At 67.2% G+C, this 21,974-nt stretch overlaps 1 protein-coding gene across 4 annotated transcripts; it reads left to right on the forward strand.

Moving 5' to 3' along the window:
* Nucleotides 1-774: 774 nt before the first annotated feature.
* Nucleotides 775-20,759, forward strand: RNF157 (ring finger protein 157). Of its 4 annotated transcripts, XM_083805549.1 has the most exons (20): nt 781-979; nt 4,770-4,888; nt 8,749-8,837; nt 9,337-9,483; nt 9,642-9,759; nt 9,985-10,051; nt 10,146-10,189; nt 10,338-10,385; nt 10,471-10,542; nt 11,088-11,247; nt 11,448-11,560; nt 11,876-12,120; nt 12,212-12,320; nt 12,588-12,699; nt 12,818-12,996; nt 13,143-13,208; nt 13,497-13,545; nt 15,111-15,221; nt 18,298-18,338; nt 19,019-20,759. In XM_083805549.1, the coding sequence occupies exons 1-19, from the start codon at nt 892-894 to the stop codon at nt 18,336-18,338; spliced, it is 1,977 nt and encodes a 658-aa protein (XP_083661675.1). In that variant the 5' UTR covers nt 781-891; the 3' UTR covers nt 19,019-20,759. The 4 variants fall into 4 exon arrangements, with proteins under 4 accessions (XP_083661676.1, XP_083661673.1, XP_083661674.1 ...); XM_083805550.1 differs by lacking the exons at nt 18,298-18,338; nt 19,019-20,759 and adding an exon at nt 15,880-18,290 and having other exon boundaries at nt 775-979; nt 15,111-15,225; XM_083805547.1 differs by lacking the exon at nt 18,298-18,338 and having other exon boundaries at nt 780-979.
* The last annotated feature ends 1,215 nt before the right edge of the window (nt 20,760-21,974 follow it).

A 21,974-nucleotide genomic window follows, 5' to 3' on the forward strand; every position in this document is an offset into this window, starting at 1 on the left:
CGTCGGGGCGCTGATCTGCCCGGCTGCACATCTCCGGGCTGGTATTTATGGCGTGCGCCTTATCGGCTCGCATCAAAATCAGGCGACGCTCGGCTAACCCGCAGGATTCATCCGCCGCCCGTGTGTGCGTGCGAGCGCCCGTCCTTCCGAAGGGAAGCCCCCAGGGCGCCCAGTGCCCCCCTGGCAGCTCCGCACTGGGCACCCAAGGGTGGGGGAAACCCGCTGGGGTGCTCGAGGACACCCCAACGGCGGCTCCGGCTCCTGCGCCTGGTGGCCTCTGGGTGCAAGGGGGGGGCTTGGCTCCTGCCAGGGGACACCCCGGGGGGAAGGCAGGGGTGGGTCAGGGTGGCCCCAGCCCTGCGCTGGGGGTCCCGGGGGTGCGGGGGCTGCTGGGGTCACCCCGGCTGGGTGGGAGGGGGGGGGGGTGGGCGGGCTGCTGGGGGCGGGCGGGGGGGTCCCTGGGGTGGGTGATGGGGGGCCAGGAGAGTGGTGCTGGGGCAGGCAGGTGGGACCAGCGCGTGGCACGGGGAGCAGCTGGGTGACACCGGGGGCGCCAGGCGGGGGCTGCTGGGGGCAGGTGCCAGCACCGGGGACAGCCGGGGGGCAACTTGGGGGGGGGGGGGGGGGGGGATGGCAGGCGGCTGGCACCGGGGGCAGCGCCTCGCCCTGCGGCATCCCCGTGCCGAGCCGAGCCGTGCCAGGCGGGCGGGGCGACCCGGGCCGGCCCCGCATTGGCGCAGCCCCGGCGCTAGCGCGGGGGCGGTGCCGGGCGCGGCGCAGCGCGGGGGATGCTGCGGGGGGGGGGGCGCCGCCGCTGCCAGCCCCGGTGCCGGTGCCGGTGCCGGTGCCGGGCGGGTGGGTGCCCCTCTGCAGCCCCCCCCCGGCCCGGCCATGGGGGCGCTGAGCAGCCGGCAGAACGCGGGGGTGGAGGAGGTGGACGTCCCCGCTAACTCCGTCTATAGGTACCCCCCGAAATCCGGTAAGCGCTTAGGGGGGGGCACCCCCATCCCGCAGGGGGGGGGGGACGGGGACACGAGGCATCGCCTTGTTCCGGCAGGGGAAGGTGTCCCCAAAAAGCCCCGGCCCGCTCCGGGGGCTCGGTGGGGTCGGGGATGCTCCTGCGCCCACCCCAACGCCCACCCGCACCCCTCGGGGGGGGGGACCCCAAAACTTGGGGTGCGGTGCTGGGTGCCGCGGGGCCGGGCTGGGGCCGGGGTGACCCCCGGGGGTGCCCCGTCTCCGGGGGTCCCTTTACCAGCTGCGAAACTTGGCCGAGTTTTTGGTACTTTAATCCCCTTTTTATTCGCACCTGGGGGCTGCTGAACGCTGCGAGCTGCTCGGGCAAAGCCGGCTTTAAATTCCCGGGAGGATGCTTGGGGTGGGAGGGATCGCAGGGGACCCCTCCTTCCCCCCCGTGCTCTGCCCCCCAGCAGCACCCCAACCTCTGCTGTCACCCCCCCCCCCCCCCCAGGCTCCTGTCCCCATCCCCGGTGGCGATGTCTCTCCCTTTCCGAATCCGGCCCTGCCTCAAACCTTGTGCGTGACCTTGGAAAATCGGGGCCCTCCCCTCCGTGCCACGGGGCTGGGCTGAGCTGGTGGCTGGGGGGGGGCGCGGGGATATCCTGGGAGGGGGGGTCACACGCCAAGAGGTAACGGAGCTGGGTCCTGGGGGGGTTCCCGCATCGAAGCGGCACAAAAAAAGGCGAATAAATATCCGTGGCCGGTGCCCGCGCGTGCCCGGGGATCGCCACAGCATCCTTGCGGCACCGGCTGTTATTAATAGGTGACTATTTTGGGGGTTAATAGGATAAGGTAAGCGCTTGGGTCGTTAGCGCCGGGACAAATTACTTGCTCGTTACGAATAAAGACCTCGTTGGGAAGAATTGCAGCCGGCCCAGAGCCTCTCCTCGTCCCGAAAAGCCGCGCTCACCTCGTTTTGGTTTTATTTTGTTTGAACTCTGCTGGCGTGTGTTTTTAGGGGGGGTGTCTTGGGTGCCGGGGGAGCGCTGCCCCTGCCCTGCGGTAGGGACTGTGCCCGGCTGGGGGGCTCCCGGGGTCCTCTCAGCTGGCAGAGGTCAGGCTGGGGCTGACCCCCTGATTTTGGGGGGAACTGGGGGCTTTCAGGGCTCATCCAGCGGAGCTGGGACCCCTCCTCGGGGCTGCATCCCCACGGAGAGGGGCGGGAGGTGCCCGGGTGGCAGGGAGGGACGCGGCCAGCTGCGCCGAGCGCGGGCTGGTGGCCCCGGGAGATTACGGCTGCTCTGCCTCTAATCCCGGAGGGATTTGCCTTCGGTGGCTGAGCGGGAGGAAGAGGAGGAGGCAGTGGGGCCGGATCCCGCACAGCAGCAGCACCTCGCCCGCATCGAGCCTGGAAATGCCCCCCTGGGGCACGGGGCCGTGGGACATTGCCCCCTCTGCAGACGCGGCCGTGGCTCGCTCGGGGGGGCCGCTGCAGCCACCTCTTGCCCCCATCGAGCATCTCCTTGTCCTGGGGGTCTCCGCCCCAGGGGCTGTGGGGCCGGCTGCGGGGTCCCCGGTTGGGGGCAGGATCCTTATTTCAGCCCCAGTCCCTGGCTGAGGCTGGGGCCACGCAAGCGTGGGGACAGGAGCAAAGGGGGGCGGCCAAGTGGGGACACCCCAAGTCCTGGGGACACCCCGAGGGCTCCTGGGGCTGCGGGGCGAGGGCTGACGCAGCAGCTCCTCGGCCAGGGCTTGGCTTTTTCTCCCTCTCTGGAGCGTTCAATTCAACAGCCCGCAGCGCGCCAGCTCCCCGCTGCCGCCGGGGTGGGTGCTCGGCGGGGCCGGGGGGCTCCCAAGGCACAGCACCCTGCCGTCAGCACCCGGGCGGGCTGAGACCCAGCAAAGCAGCACCGTTTTGGCCGCTTTGGAGAAGGGGGCTCTGTGGCTGTGCTAAAAGCTGGGCCCTGGTGTTGGAGAGAGCCGCAGGGCTCAGCCCCGCGAGGGCAGCGCTGGCTCAGGGCTGCGGGCACCAAGGTCTGCGTCCGTGGGGACCCCGCAGGTCCTGGGGGACCCCCTTATCTTCCCCGGGTGCCGTGCAGGGAGGTGCTCGTGGAGAAAAGGGGCCGATGGCGTCAGCTGGTGCCTGGGGACGTCCTGCAGCGAGGTGCTGGCGGCCGCGTGGGGTTTGTTTGCTGGGAACGTGCAGCAGCAGTTGGGTTTTGTTCGCCCTTTGAAGCAGCCGCTCCGTCCCTTCGGCTCGCGCTCTCTGGGCTCTGAAGGCGAAGCTCTCGTTAAGGCCCGGCTGTCCCCGGGCGCTGTGACCGTCCTTGTCGGGCTCTCCTCCCCCCGGGGCAGCTCTCGGGTGAGGAGTTAATTACAATTAGCCCGTAATAAGAGCACTGGTGCTTCCCTGTCTGCCCCTCGGTGGGGCCCGGCCGTGCCCACGGTCACCCGGCGGGGCTGGCAGCGTCCTGCCGAAGCCAACACCATCATTTTTTTAATCTCCTGCCTCTTTAACCTCCCTTGCTGCCGGCTGCAGCGCTCAGCCCGTGTACGATTGATGCAGCTCTCTGCGCGGCGGCGAGTCCCGCGGGAGGGCGAAGGCGCAGCCGAGCGCGGCCAGGAGCCCCCGGCCCCGCCAGGACACACAAAGGGGGAGCTGAGGGTCCTGGGCCGTGCCACGGGGACCTGCAGCACCCAAGGGTGCTCGCAGCCTCCGGCGGGGAGGCTGGGTGATGGTCTGTGCCAGCAAGCCACGGCCGGGGTCGTCGCGCAGAGCCTGGGCTCCATTTTTTGGCTTCTCCCCGGTGCCTGGGAGCTCTCCTGTAGGTTTAAACATTTTTTTTTTTCCATCTCTTCCTTTTGTCCAAAGTCCACGTCAGGAAAAGCTCGGGATAACCGCAGTCCCCCTTGGCTGTGCTGCTTTGCTCCTGGGCTTTTCCACCCGGCCGCGTCCTTCCCTGGGGAGCCGCCTGGGCATTACGGCCGTGGAAACGGGGGCAGAAAGCGGCGGGCGGCAAGAACCGACGGGCGGCTTCTCACCGGGGCGCCGCAGCCTTGGGATGAGCCTGGGTCTGTTCTCCCTGCGCCTCGCCAAGCTTTGGGCTTCGTTTTGGGGTTTTCCGTGGGATGTTAAGGCCCGAGCAGGAGCTGCGTCGGCTGGGAGCCAGCTGCAGCCTCTGCCTTCAGTGCCCAAAGCCCGTCCACTTGGAGCTGCAGACCCCGAACATTTTCCTCCTGGAGCATTTCCCTAGAGGAGCTGGGGATGTTTGTGTAGCCATGTGGCCTCACGGAAGCAACCAGGGGCCGTGGGTGTTTTTTTCAGGGGCCGTGGCTAAAGCTTGGGGTGAATCCACTCGGATTAAATCCTGCTGGACCAAGCAGACGCCTCCCGGGCGCTGCGACGGGGCCGTGCCCCTGCACCAGCCGATTTCCATCTCGGCTCTGCCTGCGCGGCTGCTCCGGGCGATAAATCAGAGCCGGCAGCGGCTCCTTACCCGTGACGAGCGATGGGGCCGTGGGAGCAGGTCTGCGCCACGAGGCTGCCTCGTCCCCTGCTCCCCGGGGCTCTCCCGGCTGTAGGGGAAAGGGCAAAACGGGTGGGAGAAGGGCTACCAAAAGGGTCGCTCCTTCACCCCTGCACGTTCCCGTCCCGCAAGCCCCAGTCCGAAAGGCTTTGGGCGAGGTGGCCTTGGGGACAAAGCCGCCCTGGGGACAAAGCCACCCCGAGCCACCCGCTGGCCCCGCCGGCAGCGGCCCCCCCGTGGTGCCCCCTCCGCTCAGTCTGTCCGTCCGTCCTTCCTCCCCAGGGAGCTACTTCGCCAACCACTTCATCATGGGAGGGGAGAAGTTCGACTCCACGCACCCCGAGGGTTACCTCTTCGGCGAGAACAGCGACCTCAACTTCCTGGGGAACCGGCCCGTCCTGGTAGGCACCGGGGGGATTGCACGTGTCCGTGTGTCCGTCTGCTCGCGAGGGCAGAGCCGGCCGAGCGCACTGGGGCGGGCCGAGTGGATTCTCTGCTGCCTGATACAGAGGTTGGCCGCTTGCCACCCCCCGCAGGGGACTGGTCCGTGTCCCCTCGTGGGCTGCCCTCCCGTGCTCACCGGCTCTGTAGGCGCGCCCCGGGGCAGCGTGGTGGGTGACATCTCCCCTCGGGTGCCACCCTAAGGCACGAGCATCACCCCCATCGCGCCCGTGTGCGTTTTCCTACCCGCCCTGCCTGGCCGGGGTGCGCACGGGCTGCTGGCACGCGTGGTTTGGAGACGGTGAGGGGCGAGGGGCTGGTTTATCGCGGCTCCTTTCCCTCTCCCTCTTGGAGAGCTTTCTCCTGCCGCCTCTCACCACGCAGCCGCGAGCCGTGGCCGAGCCGAGCCCGAGCTCTGCCCCGGGGGACTCGGGCGGTTCTGCTCCTGCTGCTTCGCGTGCGGCTGAAGGGCAAAGGCAGCTGCGGGGTTGGGGCAGGAGCTGTTCTGCCCCTTTTCTAGCTTCTCCGAATCCGGTGTTATTTTTATTAAATGGATTTCTACCCAGACGAAAGGGATTTAGGGCCAGTTTGCTTCTTGTGCGTGTGCGAGCAGGGTGCTGGGTGCCAGCCAGGGGGAAGCCCGGCTGCCGCAGTTCCCCGGGGACGGTCCCTGTGCGCCCGCTCCTGGGGCTGGGGTTTGCTCCTGATGCATTTAGAAAGCAAGGAAGTGGCACCAGGACCGTCCTGGCAGTGGGGTTTCGTTTCTGGGAGGGGTCAGGCAGTAAAAAGCCTCGAGGTGAGGAATTAAAAGGCACCCAAGCTTTTCTGGTGGATCAAGATGAGCGTGCCCGCCCCGGACAGCTCAGCTTCCGAACGTTTCTCTCCATCCCGCCTGCTTTCCCCGAAACCAGAGGCCAGCATTCACCTCCTCTCCCTTGAGAAATCCCCTTGACGCCAGTGAAAGCCTCCCAGCTGCCCCCGTGCGCTTCTGGGGGCACAAACCCTGCCAGCAGCCTGCCGGGAGCAGCAGGGGAGGCAGACGACCAGCTTGGAAGCAGCAGAAGGAATTAACACGGCGTTGCAAACCGAATTGCATCACTCGGGCTTAATTACTGGGGGCGCTGAGCGGCTGAGCTTCGGAGATTTTGGGGTCACAGCGGGAATCTGAGGGCTGGGGCTGGAGGACCCGCATTGGTTCCGGCCCGATGCTGTGTCCAGGCCCCATTTAAGCATCCCTGGTGCTGCCCCCAGCCCTTTTCTGATGCTCCGTGGCTGTTGTTTTGTTTCGGGCTGCTGTTACAGAGACGTGGCGGGGCTGGAAATGTCAGAGGCCGCCGGTGCTTTTCGCCGGGAGATTTATTTTGGGTTCCTTCGGATGTCCCCATAGAGCTGGGGGGTTGATGTCTGGGAAATGCTGCCCTAAATCCTCTCTAAGCCGAGCAGCTCGGGGTGAGCTGTTCAATATCAGCTGCAGGGCGGTGACGGGGCTGGGCAGGCGCAGAGGTTTGGCCGGGGGTGGCCACATCCTGCCCGCGGGACCCTGCCCGCTCCTCCCCGATGTCCTCGGTGCAGGGTGCTTCTGCAGCCATGCAGCGGGTGGGGAAGGGCCTGGGGGCTCCTCAGAGCCACAGAAACCAGCCCGGGCCTGCTCGTGGACAAACCCCGGGGATATTTGGGGGTTTTTTGGCCTCGTCAGGAGCTGGCCAGGACCAAACATCGCTGCAGGCGCACGCACGGCGTTCCCAGAGGGATAGTGGTCGGAGCGAGGATTGTTCGCTGTTGTTTTTCGGCTTGATTTAAGTCAAGGGGACGGAAAGAAGTCCTCTAAATGGCCCCTTTGTGATTGTGCAAATCTGGCTTGCAAAATTTCATTAAAAAAAAAAAAAAAGGCACCAGAAAAGGGCCCGCAGCTGAGCGCGAGAGGGCCCAACGGTGGCAACCGAACGGTTCCTGCAGCAAGAAATTTACCCCCGGCACTTCCCCATTCCACCCAGCCCCACTGCTGCTGCCTGCCCCGACCCCAAATTCCTGGGGGGGCCCAAAAGGGCCCCCCGGGGGCCGTGGGGGGAGCTGTGCCCCATGGCACGCTGCTGGCTGCCGTGGCTGCTGCGCCGGGGTTGTTGCACGTGGAGGGGTCCTGCACCCATGGGTGACGGGTGGCTTTTGGGGTCCGTGGGGTGTTTAGGGCATGGTGAGGTGTAAATGAGTGAGCTGATTGGATTGCTTCGTTAATTAGGGTAGTGAGGATGGGTCGTCCCGTGGCGTGGGTTGTGGCTGCGGGTTGTGCTCGGCTCGCGGGTTCTTGCTCCCTCCCAGCCTCACCGGGCAGTCTGTGGGTGCCCGAGGCTCCTGGCAGAGCTCGTTAGCACGGCTTAATGACTCAGCAGCCCTTCTCTCCGTCCCCAAGGAAAAGGTGACAATTTCCAGGTGCCGTGGATTAATCTTCAAAGGGCCCCCTGCCACCACCACCTGCGGGCTGAGCGGCTCCAGCCCAGGTTCAACCCACCGGTGGGTGCTGGGACCGTCCCCTGCCCGTCCCCTGCCCGTCCCCTGCCCCACCGAGCCCCACGGCCGGGGGAAGGTGACCGTGGCTTTCCCACGCGAGGACGCCAGGGACGTGGTGGACGGGCACCGGGAGGGGTGAAGGGACCCGAGCAGCTCCCTTTGGTGACGGGTCCCGCTCCCCAGGCACCAGCTCAGCCCCAAACCCTTCGATTTTTGCCGGTGCCTGCTGTCCCCTTGGCACCCGCTGCCCGCCCGGCAGCCTGATGTCCCCTTGGGACGGTGACAGCTCGCCACCGAGCCGGGCGTTAATCCCAGCATGAGCTGCCCCCCGGCTCTGTCTCTCCATCACGTTTCCATCGTCCCCCGGGGAGGCTGAGCGCGCCCCGGGGCTCAGCACGCCTCGGGGACCCCCGAAGGAGGGGCAGAAACTGGGGGGAGGTGTCCCCCTGGGTCCCTCCTGATGCCCTCGGTCTGCCGCGGTGTCCCCCGTCCTCTACAAGCCCCGCAGCCCCCGTGGTGGCTGCAGGTGACACGGGAGGGACAAGGTCACCTTGGAGGGTGGCGCACCTCTGCTCTCCCCCTCGCAGCCCCCTGCTGCACCGGGGCTGATGGGGACCCCACAGCCCGAACCCCATCCACCTTGGGGTCAAAACCGGGGGATTTGTGGCCGTTCCTTTGCCGCCAGGCACCGAGCTAACTCCGTGCTCCCCCTGCCCAGCCTCCTCCCCCAGCTCCGTGCTGCAGCAGCGGTCTAAAAATACAGCAGCGGCCGCCCGCGGCGCCGTGGGATCTACGGGGGGGGGGGGCTCGGGCACCTCAGCCCCGCTTCCCCTTTGTCCTTGAGACACCCCCTCTCTGCGTGCCAGACCCCATAAACTGTCCCCAGCAGGGTGATGTCCCCGTTGTCACGCCACCTGCTACCTGGGGTGGATGCAGAGCTCGTTTTGGGGTCAGGGAGCGTGGCTGGGGGGTGCTGGGGGCTGGCTCTGCCCTGTTGCGGTGGGGGCCTTAAGGAAAGGAGCCCCCAGGGTAGGGTCCTTAAAGAAAGAACTGATCGGCCCCCAGGGAGTGGGAGCATTTAGGAGGCCGGTGTGGGGTGCCGGTGTGGGGGGGGCTTTTGGGGAGGTGGCTGTAGGGGAGAGGTTCCCTTCAGCGCGGCTCTGCCCAGCCTGGGAGGGGATTTGGGTGTCCCCACGGCACTGCCCCGGCCTGGGGGGCTTCTGGGGGGGCTCCCGTCAGGGTTTTGGGGGGCTCTGCCATCGCGGTGGGACAGGGGAGCCTACGCCCGCTCTCATCGGTGTCTCTCTCGTCCTAGTTCCCTTACGCTGCTCCACCTCCCCAGGAACCCGTCAAGACCCTCAGGAGCCTGATCAACATCCGCAAGGACACCCTGCGCCTCGTCAGGTGAGTCCGGGGGGGTGCTCCCCGCGAGGGGGGGGTGCTCCCGTCCCCGCTGTCCGCAGGGGGACGGAGCCAGCCCCGTGCGGGTGCCCCCTCCCCAAGTCCCGGCACGGGCGAGCTTCCCGCGCCAGCCCGCGCCTCTCGGGGCGAGGGGATTAAGCGGAGCTCAGCGCTGCCTTTGAAGTGGTTTTTGCTTTTTCTTCCCCCAAAAAGGCTTTATCGGAGGGAGGCCGGGGATTGCGGCTGGGGGGGGGGGGTTGGGATTAGGGCTGGAAGCTGCCTGGATCTCGGGCGGGCTGCACGCTCCTGGCGTGCCTCAGTTTCCCCTGATGGAGGGGGTCAGGCCCTGAGAGCCTTTTGGGGCCGTCGGTGAGGAGGGGACACAAACGGGGTGGTGACCTCGGTGGCACGCCCCGTGGCACCCCAACAGCCGGGGGAGCCGTCCCTGCGGGGTCCCTGAGCCGTCCCCGCGGGGTGCCCGCACCCTCCGTGCCCCCCCCAGGTGTTCGGAGGAGGTGAAGACCCCGGGGGAAGAAGTGAGCAAAGCCAAGGTGCACTACAACGTGGAGTTCACCTTCGACACGGACGCCCGCGTGGCCATAACCATCTACTACCAGGCGAGCGAGGAGTTTCACAACGGGGTGGCGAGGTGAGGAGCCCAGCCTGGCGTTGTGTCCCCCCTCCCAGTGGAATTATTTTAGCCCTTTTTAGGACTTTTTGCCCCGGCCCCGAGACGCGTCCCCTAGGGAAGCAGAGCACCGGCTCCTCCTGCTCCCCTACTGACGCTGCCCTCTGCCCGAGGGACAGCTACGTCCCCAGGGACAGCAGCCTGCAGTCGGAGACGGTGCGCTACAAGCGGGGCGTGTGCCAGCAGTTCTGCGTGCCCTCCCACACCGTCGACCCCTCCGAGTGGACCGAGGAGGAGGTGAGCGGCGTCAGACGGGACGGGGTCGGGTGCGGGACCCCCGAGGTCTGAAACCGGCTGGGGAATGGCCCTGAAACGCTCCCAGCTGGCTGGGAGCACCCGCGGGAGCTCATCCCCCCTTGGGGTGGGCAAACCCGGGGGTGTCTGGGGGGCTGCGGCTCAGCGGGTGGGAGACGAAACCTCGCTCCTCTTGACCGAGCCTTTCCTCCGGTCCCCCCCCCGCAGCTGGGCTTCGACCTGGACCGGGAGGTGTTCCCCATGGTGGTGCACGCGGTGGTGGATGAAGGCGACGGTGAGGGAGGGGACACCCATTTTCCCGGCTGCACGGTGTGCCGCCGTGGCTCGGTGTGCCCTGAGCCCCCCCCCGGCTCGTTGTTTTCTTGCAGAGCACGCCGGGCACAGCCACGTGCTGCTGGCCACCTTCGAGAAGGTGAGAGCGGGGCTGGGGCCCTCCTGCCCCCTCCCGGCACCCAGCGGGTGCTGAGGGAGCTCGGGAAGGTGCTTGGGGCTGTTTTGGGGTGGTCCCCAGGCTCGAGGGCTCAGCCCCGGCGCTCACCCCCTTGTTTTCCCCTCCCCAGCACGCCGACGGCACCTTCTGCGTGAAGCCCCTCAAGCAGAAGCAAGTGGTGAGTGCGCCACGTCCCCTGGTGTCCCCGGGGACAGCAGCGGCACCCGGGGTGCCACCTCCTCGTCCTCCCCGCGCCGTTGCAGGTGGACGGGGTGAGCTACCTCCTGCAGGAGATCTACGGCATAGAGAACAAGTACAACACGCAGGACTCCAAGGTAGGCGCCTGATGGGCGCATCCAGAACCGCCCTGGACCTGCCCTCGTCCCCCTCCGCTTCCCGAAGCCCCCGATCACGTCGCTCCCGTGGGACGGGGGTGGCAGCACGGCACGGAGCCGCCCGGGGCGGTGCGGGGCTGGGGCACCTGGTGGCACGGAGGGGCACAGAGGAGCTGCCAGAGGCTGGAAGCTGAAGGCTTGTCCCCTCGAAGGCTTGTCCCCGCGTCCCCGCCTTGCGTGGTGCCCTGGGGTGGCGGCGGCTGGGTCTCGATGGCTCAGGAGGGGCGGTGGGGCTCGGGGTGAGGGATCTGTTGCTGCTCTGCCACATCTCCTGCGTCCCCCCGCGTGGGGCCAGCCGCCTCCAGACCCAGCTCCCAGCAGGGGAGGTTCAAGGTCCCGGGGCTGCATTTTAAGAGGAGCCAAACCCGGAGGAGAAGCAGGGTCCTGCAGCGAGCTCAGGGCGCTCGGGGGGGGGGGATATTTTGGGGCAACCCTGCCTATTGCCAGGGGTGCAGAGCAGCCGTCGTCGTGTCTCCTCCGGGCAGGTCGCCGAGGACGAGGTGAGCGATAACAGCGCCGAGTGCGTCGTCTGCCTCTCGGACGTCCGCGACACGCTCATCCTGCCCTGCCGCCACCTCTGCCTCTGCAACACGTGCGCCGACACCCTGCGCTACCAGGCCAACAACTGCCCCATCTGCAGGCTGCGTAAGGGGGGGGCCGGCAGCTCCCACCCCCGTTTTGGGGTCCCTCGGCCCGGGGAGAGCCTCGGTGATGCACGAGGCTGGGTGATGCGGGGGTGACCCTCCTAAAAAAAAAAAAAATGGGGTTTTGGGCTTCTTTGGGGTGCTCCCGTCCCGGTTCCCAGCCCGCCCTTTCTCCTTCCCTTTTTCCCCCCTCTCTTCCAGCTTTCCGAGCCTTGCTTCAAATCCGAGCCATGAGGAAGAAGCTGGGGCCCCTCTCGCCCACCGGCTTCAACCCCATCATCGCCTCGCAGACCTCCGACTCCGAGGAGCACTCGGTCAGCGCTCGGGAGGGCTTCGGGTGCCCCGCGGGGGTGGGTGGGGAAGGGCTGGGGATGGACGTGCCCTGCGGGGTTTGTAAAGCCGGGAAGCACAAAAACGCGAGCTGGAAATCGGGGGGGGGGGGGGGAGATATTGGGAGAAAGCGTTGCCCGCCTGCGTCTGCTTCGGTGGACAGATTTGGGGCTTTCACGGGTGCGGAGGGTTTGTCCCAGCCCTGGTTTTCAGGCGTCCCATGGGAGCAAAAGGGTGGGGGGGGGGCAAAGAAGGAGCACGGGGCGGGGGGGGTCCTCACCCCGTCTCCCCCTCCCCAGTCCTCGGAGAACATCCCCCTGGGCTACGAGGTGGTGTCGCTGCTGGAGGCCCTCAACGGGCCGCTGACGCCCTCGCCGGGCGCGGTGCGGCTGCGGGCGCTGGGGGACGCGGCCCCCCCCGGCACGGGGCCGCTGCCCCCCTACGGCAGCGACGGCCGCCTGCCCCCCCTGCGCGCCCTCTCGCCCCTCGAGCGCCTGTCGGACTGCGCCCCGCCGGGGCTCAAGCTGAAGAAAAGCATCTCCAAGTGAGTGCCCCCCCCCCCAAAACGGCGGTGGGTGGGGGTCCCCGGGGAGGGGGTGCAGGTCCCCGAATCCCCCCGCCCCAAATCCCCGCAGGTCCGTCTCGCAGAACTCCTCCGTGCTGCCCGAGGAGGAGGACGAGAAGTCGGGCACCGAGTCGGAGCTGAGGGGCACCAGGAGGAAATCTCCTGCCCGGCTGGAGGAGGTGAGAGCTTGCCGTGACCACGGTGAGCCGGTGAGGATGTTCTGGGGGGGGGGACACGGGGTTTTTGGGGGGCCCAAGCAGCCTCTCAGGGAACACAGGGTCTGGGTGGGGACTTCCCCTCCTGGGCGTGCTTTGGATGAAGACTGAAGATCGGGATCCACGCCGGGTGCTGTCCCAGGGGGCGAGAGGCCCCAGCCCTGCCCCAGACGCCCCATCCCGCCCTCCCCACGGAGGCGTCTCCCTCCAGCTCGCCGTCCCTTCTCCCAGGAGTGCGGCGTCACACCGGAGAGCGAGAACCTCACCCTGTCCTCGTCGGGCGCCATCGAGCAGTCCTCGTGCACCGGCACCCCGCTGTCCTCCACCATCTCCTCTCCAGAAGGTGCGGCCGCCGGAGACCCCCTCTCCACAGCCTCGGAGGGTCTCCTGGGTCCTCGTCCCACGTCCCGCTCCTCCTCGTTAGCCCTGCCGTTAATTACCCGCCGCTGTGCTCCCCGCAGAGCCCGTCAGCAGCAGCCTGGCCCAGTCCGTCATGTCCATGGCGTCCTCGCAGAGCCAGCACTCGCAGCTCAGCACCGACACCGTCTCCTCCATGTCCGGCTCCTACGTGGCCCCCGGCACGGAGGAGGAAGGGGACACGCTGCCCTCGCCCGCGGCCGCCACCGCCTCCGACGGAGAGGTACGGGGCTGGCAGCCCCCCGCGGCCGGCTGCCTGAGATGGGGTGGGAGGGGGCTCCTCCAAACCCACCAGCACCCCGCCTTTATGGGCGTTTTTAATTCATTTATTTTTTTTTTTCCCCCCTCTTTCTCGCCTTTTTTTTGCAGTCGACGCCTGTGGGGTCCCTGGATATAAACTTCGTCAGCATCTCGGCCGAGGAGCATGACGCCGAGGTAACGCGTGGCGTGGGGAAACGGCGCTCCCGGCACCGTGGGGACCCCAGCTGTGCCCGGTTACGGGGTGCACACAGAGGGCTGAGCATCCCCAACACGCTGAGGGCGCTTCCCTGGGGACACATGGGGCGGTGGGGCCGTTCCCCGCAGCACCCAGAGGTGCCGCATCTGGGCTCAACCTCCCGACACCCCCGGGGCCGGGGAACGTTGCCCAGAAGGGACCTGGACACGTGCAGGGGCGGGTGCCGCGGGGTGGCTGCCGCTCAGCGCCGCCTCTCTGTGCCGCAGGGCAACGCCGTGCTGGAGGACGAGGACGCGTCGCCCACGCAGGACGACGGTAAAAGGCCCGGGTCGCTCTTGTCCCCTTTGCTTTTGGTCTGGTGTCACCGCGGGTGGCCGATGCCGTGCTGTTCCCAGCTCTCCCGGCTGCCACGGGGAGAGTGCGGGGGGTCTTGGTGGCACCGGGGCTGGGGGCGCGTCCGTCACGGCGGGGCCGTCCACGGGTGGGTTGGACAGCAGGGGGACGGGGACGGCCAGGTGGCTGTGGGAACACCGGGGCAGGCAGCAGGTGACGACTGGTGCTCGGGGACTGTATCCCTGCCGGGGTGGTGGACGGGGGGGTCCCAGTGGGGCTCCCCGGGGGCCGGGTGCCGCAGGCGGGGGCGATGCTCTGCTCTGCTCCTGGCCGCATCCTGCTGCCCCTCCGCGGGACGCAGCCGGAGCCATTTCCAAGAGGAAAGGAGGCTTCCCGATGGTTTTTTTCATTGTTTTTCCCCCAAGCTGCCAAGAAGGTCTCTCTCTACATCTCCGAAAACCTCTCCCTGCGCTATCCCCACGTTGGTTTCCGTAGGAAGGGGGTGCGAAGCTGTTCCCCTCGGGCTGTTTTCCTCCTTCTCTTTTTCCCCCCGCCCCCGGCGTGCTTTCACAAGCCGCCACGTGCGCGCTGAGCGCTCCTCCTGCCCCCTGCCACGCGCTCAGGTAGCCGAGGAAAGGTGGTGTCACCCCCGTGCCGCCAGCTGCCAGGCGGCTTGGGTTGGGTTTCTTTCGGGACGTGGGGAGGCCCCCGGTGCGTCCCCTCCCCTGCTTGCGAGTCTCTAAATAATGAAAAGGCCCCGAGCCTCTCCCCCCTGTCCAACCTGGACAATCAGCCCAGCTGGAGAGCAGGAGCCTGGCTCAGCGCCGCTCCCCAGCGCCGGGTTTTCACCGGCAAAAAGAGCAGAGGGTTGTCCCAGCCCCGCGGGGAGGCTCCGGCTCGTGGTGAGGAGCGAGCGGGGGCCGTTCCTGGCATTCCCTGGGCCCCCCAGAGGCTGAGGCCGCCCTTCCTTCGTGGGGAGCTCAGCTCGGGTGCAAGCCTGCTGGGTCCAACACCGGGAAATGAGGTGTCTGGGGGAAGCCTCCAGCTCTGACGCCCGTTCCCAGCAGGGCCGCTGGCGGTTGGGAACGTCCCTCCCGCATCCAAGGGACGCGCGCCACCGGGGCGCTGGCCTCTCGGCGTGCGCGTGACGCTGTAAGAAGCGGGGTTACCTCTCACCCCCCCCCCCCCCCAAAAAAAAAAAAACACCCTCCTCCCTCCGTGCAAAGCTTGGCTACGGCTTCTTTCGCCCCACGCGCCGGTCGCTGCCTCCTCCCGGCACCCCCGCACCCGCGCTGCTGGTGCCCGAGGGAGGTGCCCCCGTGGACCCCCCCCGGCACAAGGGAAAGGAGCGGCTCGGACCGTGCCCCCCCCCCGCGCCCAGCCCAGGCATTATTGTCCGCTCTTGGCCCTCTCCGCTCTCTTCCTGGTTTAAAAGCGATATTTTTAACCTACCCGCTTTGTTTTTAAAGGGGGTGGGGAGAGGAAAACCCGCAGCGCCCCCCTCCCCGGCCGCACGCCCCCGGCTAACCGCGTTAACTCCCTTCCAGGCCGGAGGACAGGCGCGTTCCTCGGTCTGAGGTGTGACAATAACAATGACTTGGGCATCGCACACGTGAAAGCGCTGGACAATAAGCTGTGCTCTGAGGCCCGCTTACCTGGTGAGTGGCCGCCTGCTGAACATGAACTTGGGGCTGGGGGGGGGGGGGGTGCTTCCACTCCTCCCCGCATCACCCCTGCCCTTCGGATCCCACCCCCCCTTCCTCTTCCTCACCTCCCATCCTCATCCCCCTCCATGCCCAGCCCCACCACCAGCTCCTCACCGCCCGTTCTGCCACGAGGCTGAGCACCAGGCACGTGCCCCCCCCCGGCCATATGTCCAAGCATCCTCCTGTCCCCGCCGTGGTGCCCGGGGACCGCGGATGGGACGCTTTGTCCCTTGGCCAGGGTCTTGGGGGACGTCGGCCCTGGATGCCAGCATGGGCACCGGCCTCCCCACGAGTGGCCGTGTGGCGTAACCGGAGCCCACGGTGTATTTAGTGATATTTTGGGTCAGGACGGGACCCAGAGGTGCTCCAGCCTTGGCCCCGCAGCGTCGGGACAGCAGGAGGGAGCTGCCTGCCTCCCCCTCCTCTTCCTCCAGGCCCAGGGAGATGAGGATCTCCAGGTCCGGCTGTCCTCCAGCACAGCCCCAAAGGCTCATCCCTCTCCTCCATCCCTTCGTACCTTTTCTCCCCCCCTCCTTCTGCCTCTCTTCTGTTTCCCCCCACCCTCTCTCCATCCTTTTTTTTCCCTCTTCTTTCTCCCGTCCCGCGGCCCCTCCGTCCACGTGGAAGTTCATGTTCACTCTGTGCCAACACGTTTTTCTCAGCCCGTGCTTGTGCCCCCTCCCTGCCCGGAGCTGCGGAGAGGTGACAAATGTATTGGTGACGGGGGGGGCGAGGGCAGGGGACCCGCGTCCTCTCCATCAGCCCCGGGGTGGGGGGCAAAAATGGGGCCAAAAAAGCCAAAAAGAGCCCTCTGCGAGCCCGGAGCTCTCGCTCAGCTCTGCGTCAATACATTTGTGGACAAGCTGAAAGCAACCCCCCCCCCCAGCCTTTTCCCTTCGGCACAAGCTGCGGTGGGCGCTTGGAGAGCCGGGCTGGGGGCTGAAAGCACCCGGACCCCCCCCCAGTCCGGGGTCCTTTCTCCCCCCTTCCCCTCTGGGAAAGCTTCGCCTGCCGGCTGCCCTGTTCCCGGTGGTTTTCTGCTCTGGGGAACCACGGCGAGGCTCTGGCGGAGGAACAGGCGCCTGCCCCAGCTGCCCCGTCCCCCTCCAGCATCAGGCAGCTGCCTGGGTGTCCCTTGGGTGTCCCTTGGGTGTCCCTTGGGTGCCCCTTGGGTGTCCCTTGGGTGCCCCGGGCAGTGCTCAAGACACCCCTGCCTGCGTCCCCCTCGGTCGTGCCGGGGGGGGGAGGATGAGGGAGAGGGGCGAGCTTTGCAGCCCGAGCGATGGGCTGGCAGCGAAGGATGCGGCCGCCATCCTTTGCCTGCCCCCCCCCGCGCTTCTCCGCGCACCCGGCGGCTGCGCTGCTTGCCATCCCCCCCCCCTCCGAAAAATTGGGGAGGGGGCTTTGGGTGCCTGGCCTGCAGGGGGAGAGCACGGCTGGAGGGGCGCGGGGGCTCTGCGCTGGAAGGGGCGGAGAGGTGCAAGGAGCTCCCAGTGGGAGCCCGGCACTGGAGCAGCCACGATTTGATATTCGTGTCGGCGGTGCTGGGCTGCGATCCACGGGGCTGGGCCGGTGCCGGGGGGGCTGGAGGAGGTGGAAGTTCCCAGTGGGGAGCTGGGGACGGAGTTTCCCACCCGGCTCTTACAGGTTCGGATGTGACCGCATCCACAAGGCAGGCATGAACAACGGAGGTTTTTAATTTGGGGCCTCGTGCCTTGAATGCTTAACGTCACCTTGACCAGGGATTATTGTTTTTTTTTTAAATATTCCTCCCCTGGTTTCTCTCGTGGGGACATTTAGCCGTGGTTAGACCCACGGGTGGGTTTTTGCCCTCTCTGTAACGAGGGAAGGCGCAGGACGTGGTTCTTCAGCGTGGAAATGTCTGTTCGTCCCTAGCACTGCTGTGAAATCTCTGCGGATCTAAATCTGGTGGGAGAATGGTTCGGGAGGAGTTGACAGGCCCCATCCTGGGGATTTAGGGTACAGGGCTTAAGGAAAAACCCCAGACCCGCATCCTCAGGCAGTTCCTGGAGCCCTGGGGGCTTGCAGGGGGGTTCCTGGGGCCGAGCAGCCTCTGGCCACTGCCTCTGCTGGGGACGGAAGGGCAGCCGGGGGCAGGCACGTGCTGGAAATAACAGCAGCGAGGTGGGGAGTGCGTGGAGGCAGCTCCGCTGCCCTGGGAAGAGCTGAAATCCCGCAGGAGCTTTTATTGGTGTGACCCCATGGATTCTCTGAGCCGTGGGCTGCGTGAGCTGCTCGGGTTTTGCCTCGCTGCTCTTTGGGAGCCGGTCTGTGCAGGACGGGGGGAGCCCGTCCCTGTCTCCCCAGGGAAGGAGATGTGTGTGTGTGCGCGTGGCCGTGGCCCCGCGTCCCGCCCCGAGCCTCGGGAGCCTTTCCAGGACACCCTGGATCTGCGCAAAGGCACCGTGGCGCTGGAGCGACGTAGGCAATAGCGAGCTCTAAATGTGATTTCTGCGTGCGTGCGTGCGTGCGGTCCTGTTTAATTACCCAGGCCCTCTGGGACCCGCAGGCTTCACCTGCCTCCCTCTCCAGCCTGAGCTTGCTGCGAAAAGCCACTCGAAGTGGCAGCCGTCCCCTTCCGTACATCACACAGCGGGTTTTCGTTGCTTCCTCTGAAAAAACCTCAGCGCTTGTCCTCAGCCTCACCTTGAGGTGCCCCCACGCAGCCCCCGGGGCTCAGAGCTGCCCTGGGCACGGGGCTGAACCTCGGCGGGGGGAGCATGGTTCGGGGGTCATCCCCTCCCAGCACACCACCGTGAGTGACCTTGGTGTCTGGGGTGGCGGTGAGCGGGTCCCAGGCTCTGCCTGTCCCCCCTCCCCGGGTCATTACAAGCGATATCGACCGTGCCCGGTGCCCGCGGCTCCTTCTCCCCGACCGTTCCCGTGACGGGAGCAGCCCCGGCGCCCGTCCCTCGTGTGCCGCCGTGCCGCTGCCCCTCGCCGTGCGAATACTGCCCATAACCCGCGGGGCTCACCACGTGCCTTCTGCTCTCTCCCCGCCACGCAGCCGCGGTGCCGGACTCCTGCCCCATAGACATTGACGAATAGGTAGGAGACCTGCAGAGCCCGCGCTCCGGCGTTGCTGGCGGTCCCCGCGCGGTCCTGGGTGAGGTTCCCTGGGCGCCTGCGGGGCCGCAGGGGGTCGGCGTTGGGCCCCCTCCCCGTGCACGGCGGGGGCAGAGGCAGCCCCCTTCAGTTGGGGTTGGTGAAACCTGGCCGTGCCGCACGGCGCTTCGTGTTTGTCCCTCTCCCGAGCCATTTCCCACGGGGGGGGGACGCGACCTGGGTGCGCAGCACGCGGGGCTGGGGCTGTGAGCACTTGTCCCTCCTCTCGGGGAGGGCGCAGAGCCCAGTGCCCTGGCCCCATCCCGCACCCAGGGCTGGGGACCCCGCAGCCTGCCCTGCCCCTGGCTGAGCTCCCAGCCCCAGCGGGCTGAGGCCGGAGCAGTTTGCATCGCCGGACAGCCCTGTAAAAACCTCGAGTTTCGGGTGACCGGATGGTGCTGGAAGGGAACCCCCTGCCAGAACTGATATTTTGGCACAGGAGCGGAGATTTGGGGTTTCCCAGCTGAGCTGCCCAAACTGGCAGCCCCAAGCGGCACCGTGCTCCCCCCAGGTCTCCCCCCCTCACGAGCCCCTGCTCCCCTGGGGGTGTTCGGGTACAGCGTCGTGTTCTCAGCCCCGAGCCCCCCTCCCACAGCCCCTAACCCCCCGTTTTTCTCCCCCAGGCCCGGAGGCAGCCAAAAACAACGTGCGGCTCCCGCGGAGCAGGCGGCGGCCGTGGGAGCGCTGCCCGTGCCAGGGCTCAGCCCGGGGGGCGCACGCACCCCCCCACCACGCACAGAGGGACCCGGGCACCGCCACCTCCACCCCTGGGCTGTAGCGCAACTGATTATTTCTGAAAGAAAAGCCGATAACCTCGTATTTCCCTCCCTGTCCCCTGCCCCAGTGGAAGGACGGGGTGGCCACAGCTGGGAGCTCAGAGTGGGGGGGGGGTGGTGAGAACTGTGTCACCTCGCAGCCCCCCCTGTCAGCACCTTTCTGTCCCCCAGCACCGATGGGGACAGCCTGGGGTCCCCCTCCTGCCCCCCCTGCAGCACACAGCGGGACGGGACAGGGTCACCCCAAAAAGGGGGTCCCGGGGCACGGCCACAGGGGGACGATGGCAGGAGGGTGGCCACGGGTTGAGGACAGGTGGCAGCAGTGGCATCCTCAGTGCACGAGCTGGTGACCTCCGTGGGGGGCTGGCCCCCCCGGTTTGCTGGCACGTCCCCGTGCCATGCCGTGGGATGTCCCCACCGGTGCACTGGCGGTGATGGCACTGCCCCTCCCCGGCCCCCTGCACCCCCTTTCTCCTCCTGGGCAGCATGCGAGCTCCGCAAGGTGGCTTGTCCCCAGGGACGGAGGGGGGTGGCAGGGGACCTGGTCCCCGCCGTCACCAGCGCCCCGGGGCATCGCCAGTTTAACCTCACTGTCTTCCGCCCCGCTGCGAGCTCGGGGCTCGGGGCTGTGCCCTCTCTCTGGAACAAGTGCCAAAATTGTCACCCCTGCCACCCTGTCCTGCTCTGTGTGTCCATCGCACTTCGTAGCAGGGGCTGGACGAGGGTGGGGGAGCTGCCCCCCATCCTGCCAACCCCATCCCTCCATCCCCATCCCTCCAGCACTGGGCTGGCAGCGTTAGTGGGGTTTGCTCAGGGGGACGGGCACTCAGGGACCCGTGGGGCAGGGATGCAGCCCCAGACCTCGGGGACCCCATGGGGCCGTTGTCAGAGGCCAGGCTCCACGCTGAAGAGCACGAGGATCCATCAAAAGCCTCCTCGGGGACCAGCACCCCAACGCAGTGAGCTTTGCCCCCCCCGAGGGGCTGCTGAGCCCCTTCCCCACGGTTTTCTCAGCAGCACGAGCTGGGCGAGAGCCCCCGAAGCAGATGTGAGAGCAAAGCCCTCCCTCCTCCTTTCAGGAGGAAACTGCATTTCAGAGCCACTTTAGGACGGAAAGGTGGGTTCTGAAAGGGAACAAAGCCCTTTAGGGGCGTTCCTGCCGCCCGGCTCCCCGTGTGCGCGGGGAAAACGAGGGAGATGCTGCGGGGTGTCCCTGCATCCCTCCCGGCTCCAGCAGGGACGAGGAGAGCTCCCCAGGCACCGTGGCACGGGGCTGCCGCGGTGCTCGGGGAGGTTGGGGGACAGCAGGCAGGTCCTGGCCCCGGGGGGGTGCCAGGAGGTGAGCAGCGGGGTGCTGGGGCTGCTGCGAGCCGCGTGTCCCCGAGCTGCGTCCCCCGGACCCCCCCCGGCACCAGCCCCGGCAGTGCGGGGCGAGGGCGGCAGCCCCTTTCCCCGCGGGGCAGCCCCCCTGTTCCAGCCACCCACCCGTCAGGGACTGAAGGAAGGAAACCAGACTGCTGCTTACGACTCTGCTTCGAGCATGTTTCGGGTTTTAAGAGTATGTTTAATAAAGGGTATCTTACGTCGACGGAGCATCCAGAATCCCTTTGTGGCTGCGAGGCGAGCACAATCGGGGTGTTCGGGGCTCGGTGGGGGCAAACCCTTCTCCACCACCCCGGTACCACCCCGCAATCAGCCCAGGTGCTTCAAAGGTCCTTCCCCACGTCCTCAGCTCCCCTCCGACCCCAATTTCCCGGCCTCCTCCCAGCTCTGCCGGCCTGGCTGGGCCGGAGAAGGCACGAAACACAAACCCCACAGGGGAAGAGCCCGGGCTGGTGGCTTTGGGGTGGGCGAGGGCACGGCCAGAGGGACCCTCCCTGGAGGGGAAGGGGGAGGTGGGGGCACCGAGAGCAGGGTAAGGGATCCCGCCAAGGGATGGGGATGGGAGAAGCCAACCCTAAAATGCTCCATGGGGCCGCTCAGGAAACCCCACCGTGGGCTAAGGGCTGGCTGCCCCCCAGCCCTCGCTGCCTTAGGAGGGGTTTTTTTGCAGGGACATGTCCCGCTGCTGGGAGAGCTGCTGTGAAAGGGTAGAAACCAGCCAGATTTGGGGCTTTTTATGGGATTGGCCTGTAAAAAAGGGGCAATAAAACCTTCCAGGCGGGCGGCCCCCTTTCCACACAGGGAGCGGCACCCAGCCCCTTCCCCTGCGGGGCAGGGTAATGTATGGGGTTTAATCCTCCCCCCAACCAGTCCTGTGGCAAAGGACAGCCTTTGGGGTGGTGTGTGGGGGTCAGGGGCACCTGTAGGGCCAGCGGCGTTAATCACGTTAATTAAATAAGGGGGGGATCTGGCAGCCCCCCCTTTCCCCTCCAGCTCGTTCTGGGGTCACAGGTGAGGAGGAAAGTGCTGTGTTTGCTCCCTCTGGGGACGCAGATGGGGAGGAAAGGGCCGGGTTTGCCCCACACAGACCCCACAGAGGGCTGGGGCACGGGGTTTAGGTTTTGGGGTGCTCCCGGTGCTTTTTGGGACCCCATTTGGCTGTTTGGGGCCCCTTTTGGCCATGCGAGGCCCCATTCGGGCAGAAGGCCATGCCCCACACCCCTTGGTGGGGGTGCACCCCCCCAGACCCCACGGAGCACCCCAAAACCCCCCGATCTGAGCCCAAACCCCTCGGGGCCGCCCCCTCCCCTTCCCGGGGCCGCCGCCAGGGGCGGGCAGGCTCCCCCCCCCTCCCATCACCATGGCAACTCGGCGACCAATGGCGGGGCGCGAAGCTGTTTACGGGGCGGGGCGTCGCCAT

This window comes from Anser anser (assembly GCF_964211835.1).
Source record: "Anser anser genome assembly, chromosome: 19".
Taxonomy (NCBI): Eukaryota; Metazoa; Chordata; class Aves; order Anseriformes; family Anatidae; genus Anser; species Anser anser.

Coding starts and splice junctions, on each gene's coding strand:
- RNF157 (XM_083805550.1), top strand. CDS start 892: ATGGGGGCGCTGAGCAGCCGGCAGAACGCGGGGGTGGAGGAGGTGGAC. Junction 9,484..9,641: donor TTTCACAACGGGGTGGCGAG/GTGAGGAGCCCA, acceptor CCCGAGGGACAG/CTACGTCCCCAGGGACAGCA. Junction 10,386..10,470: donor CCCTCAAGCAGAAGCAAGTG/GTGAGTGCGCCA, acceptor GCGCCGTTGCAG/GTGGACGGGGTGAGCTACCT.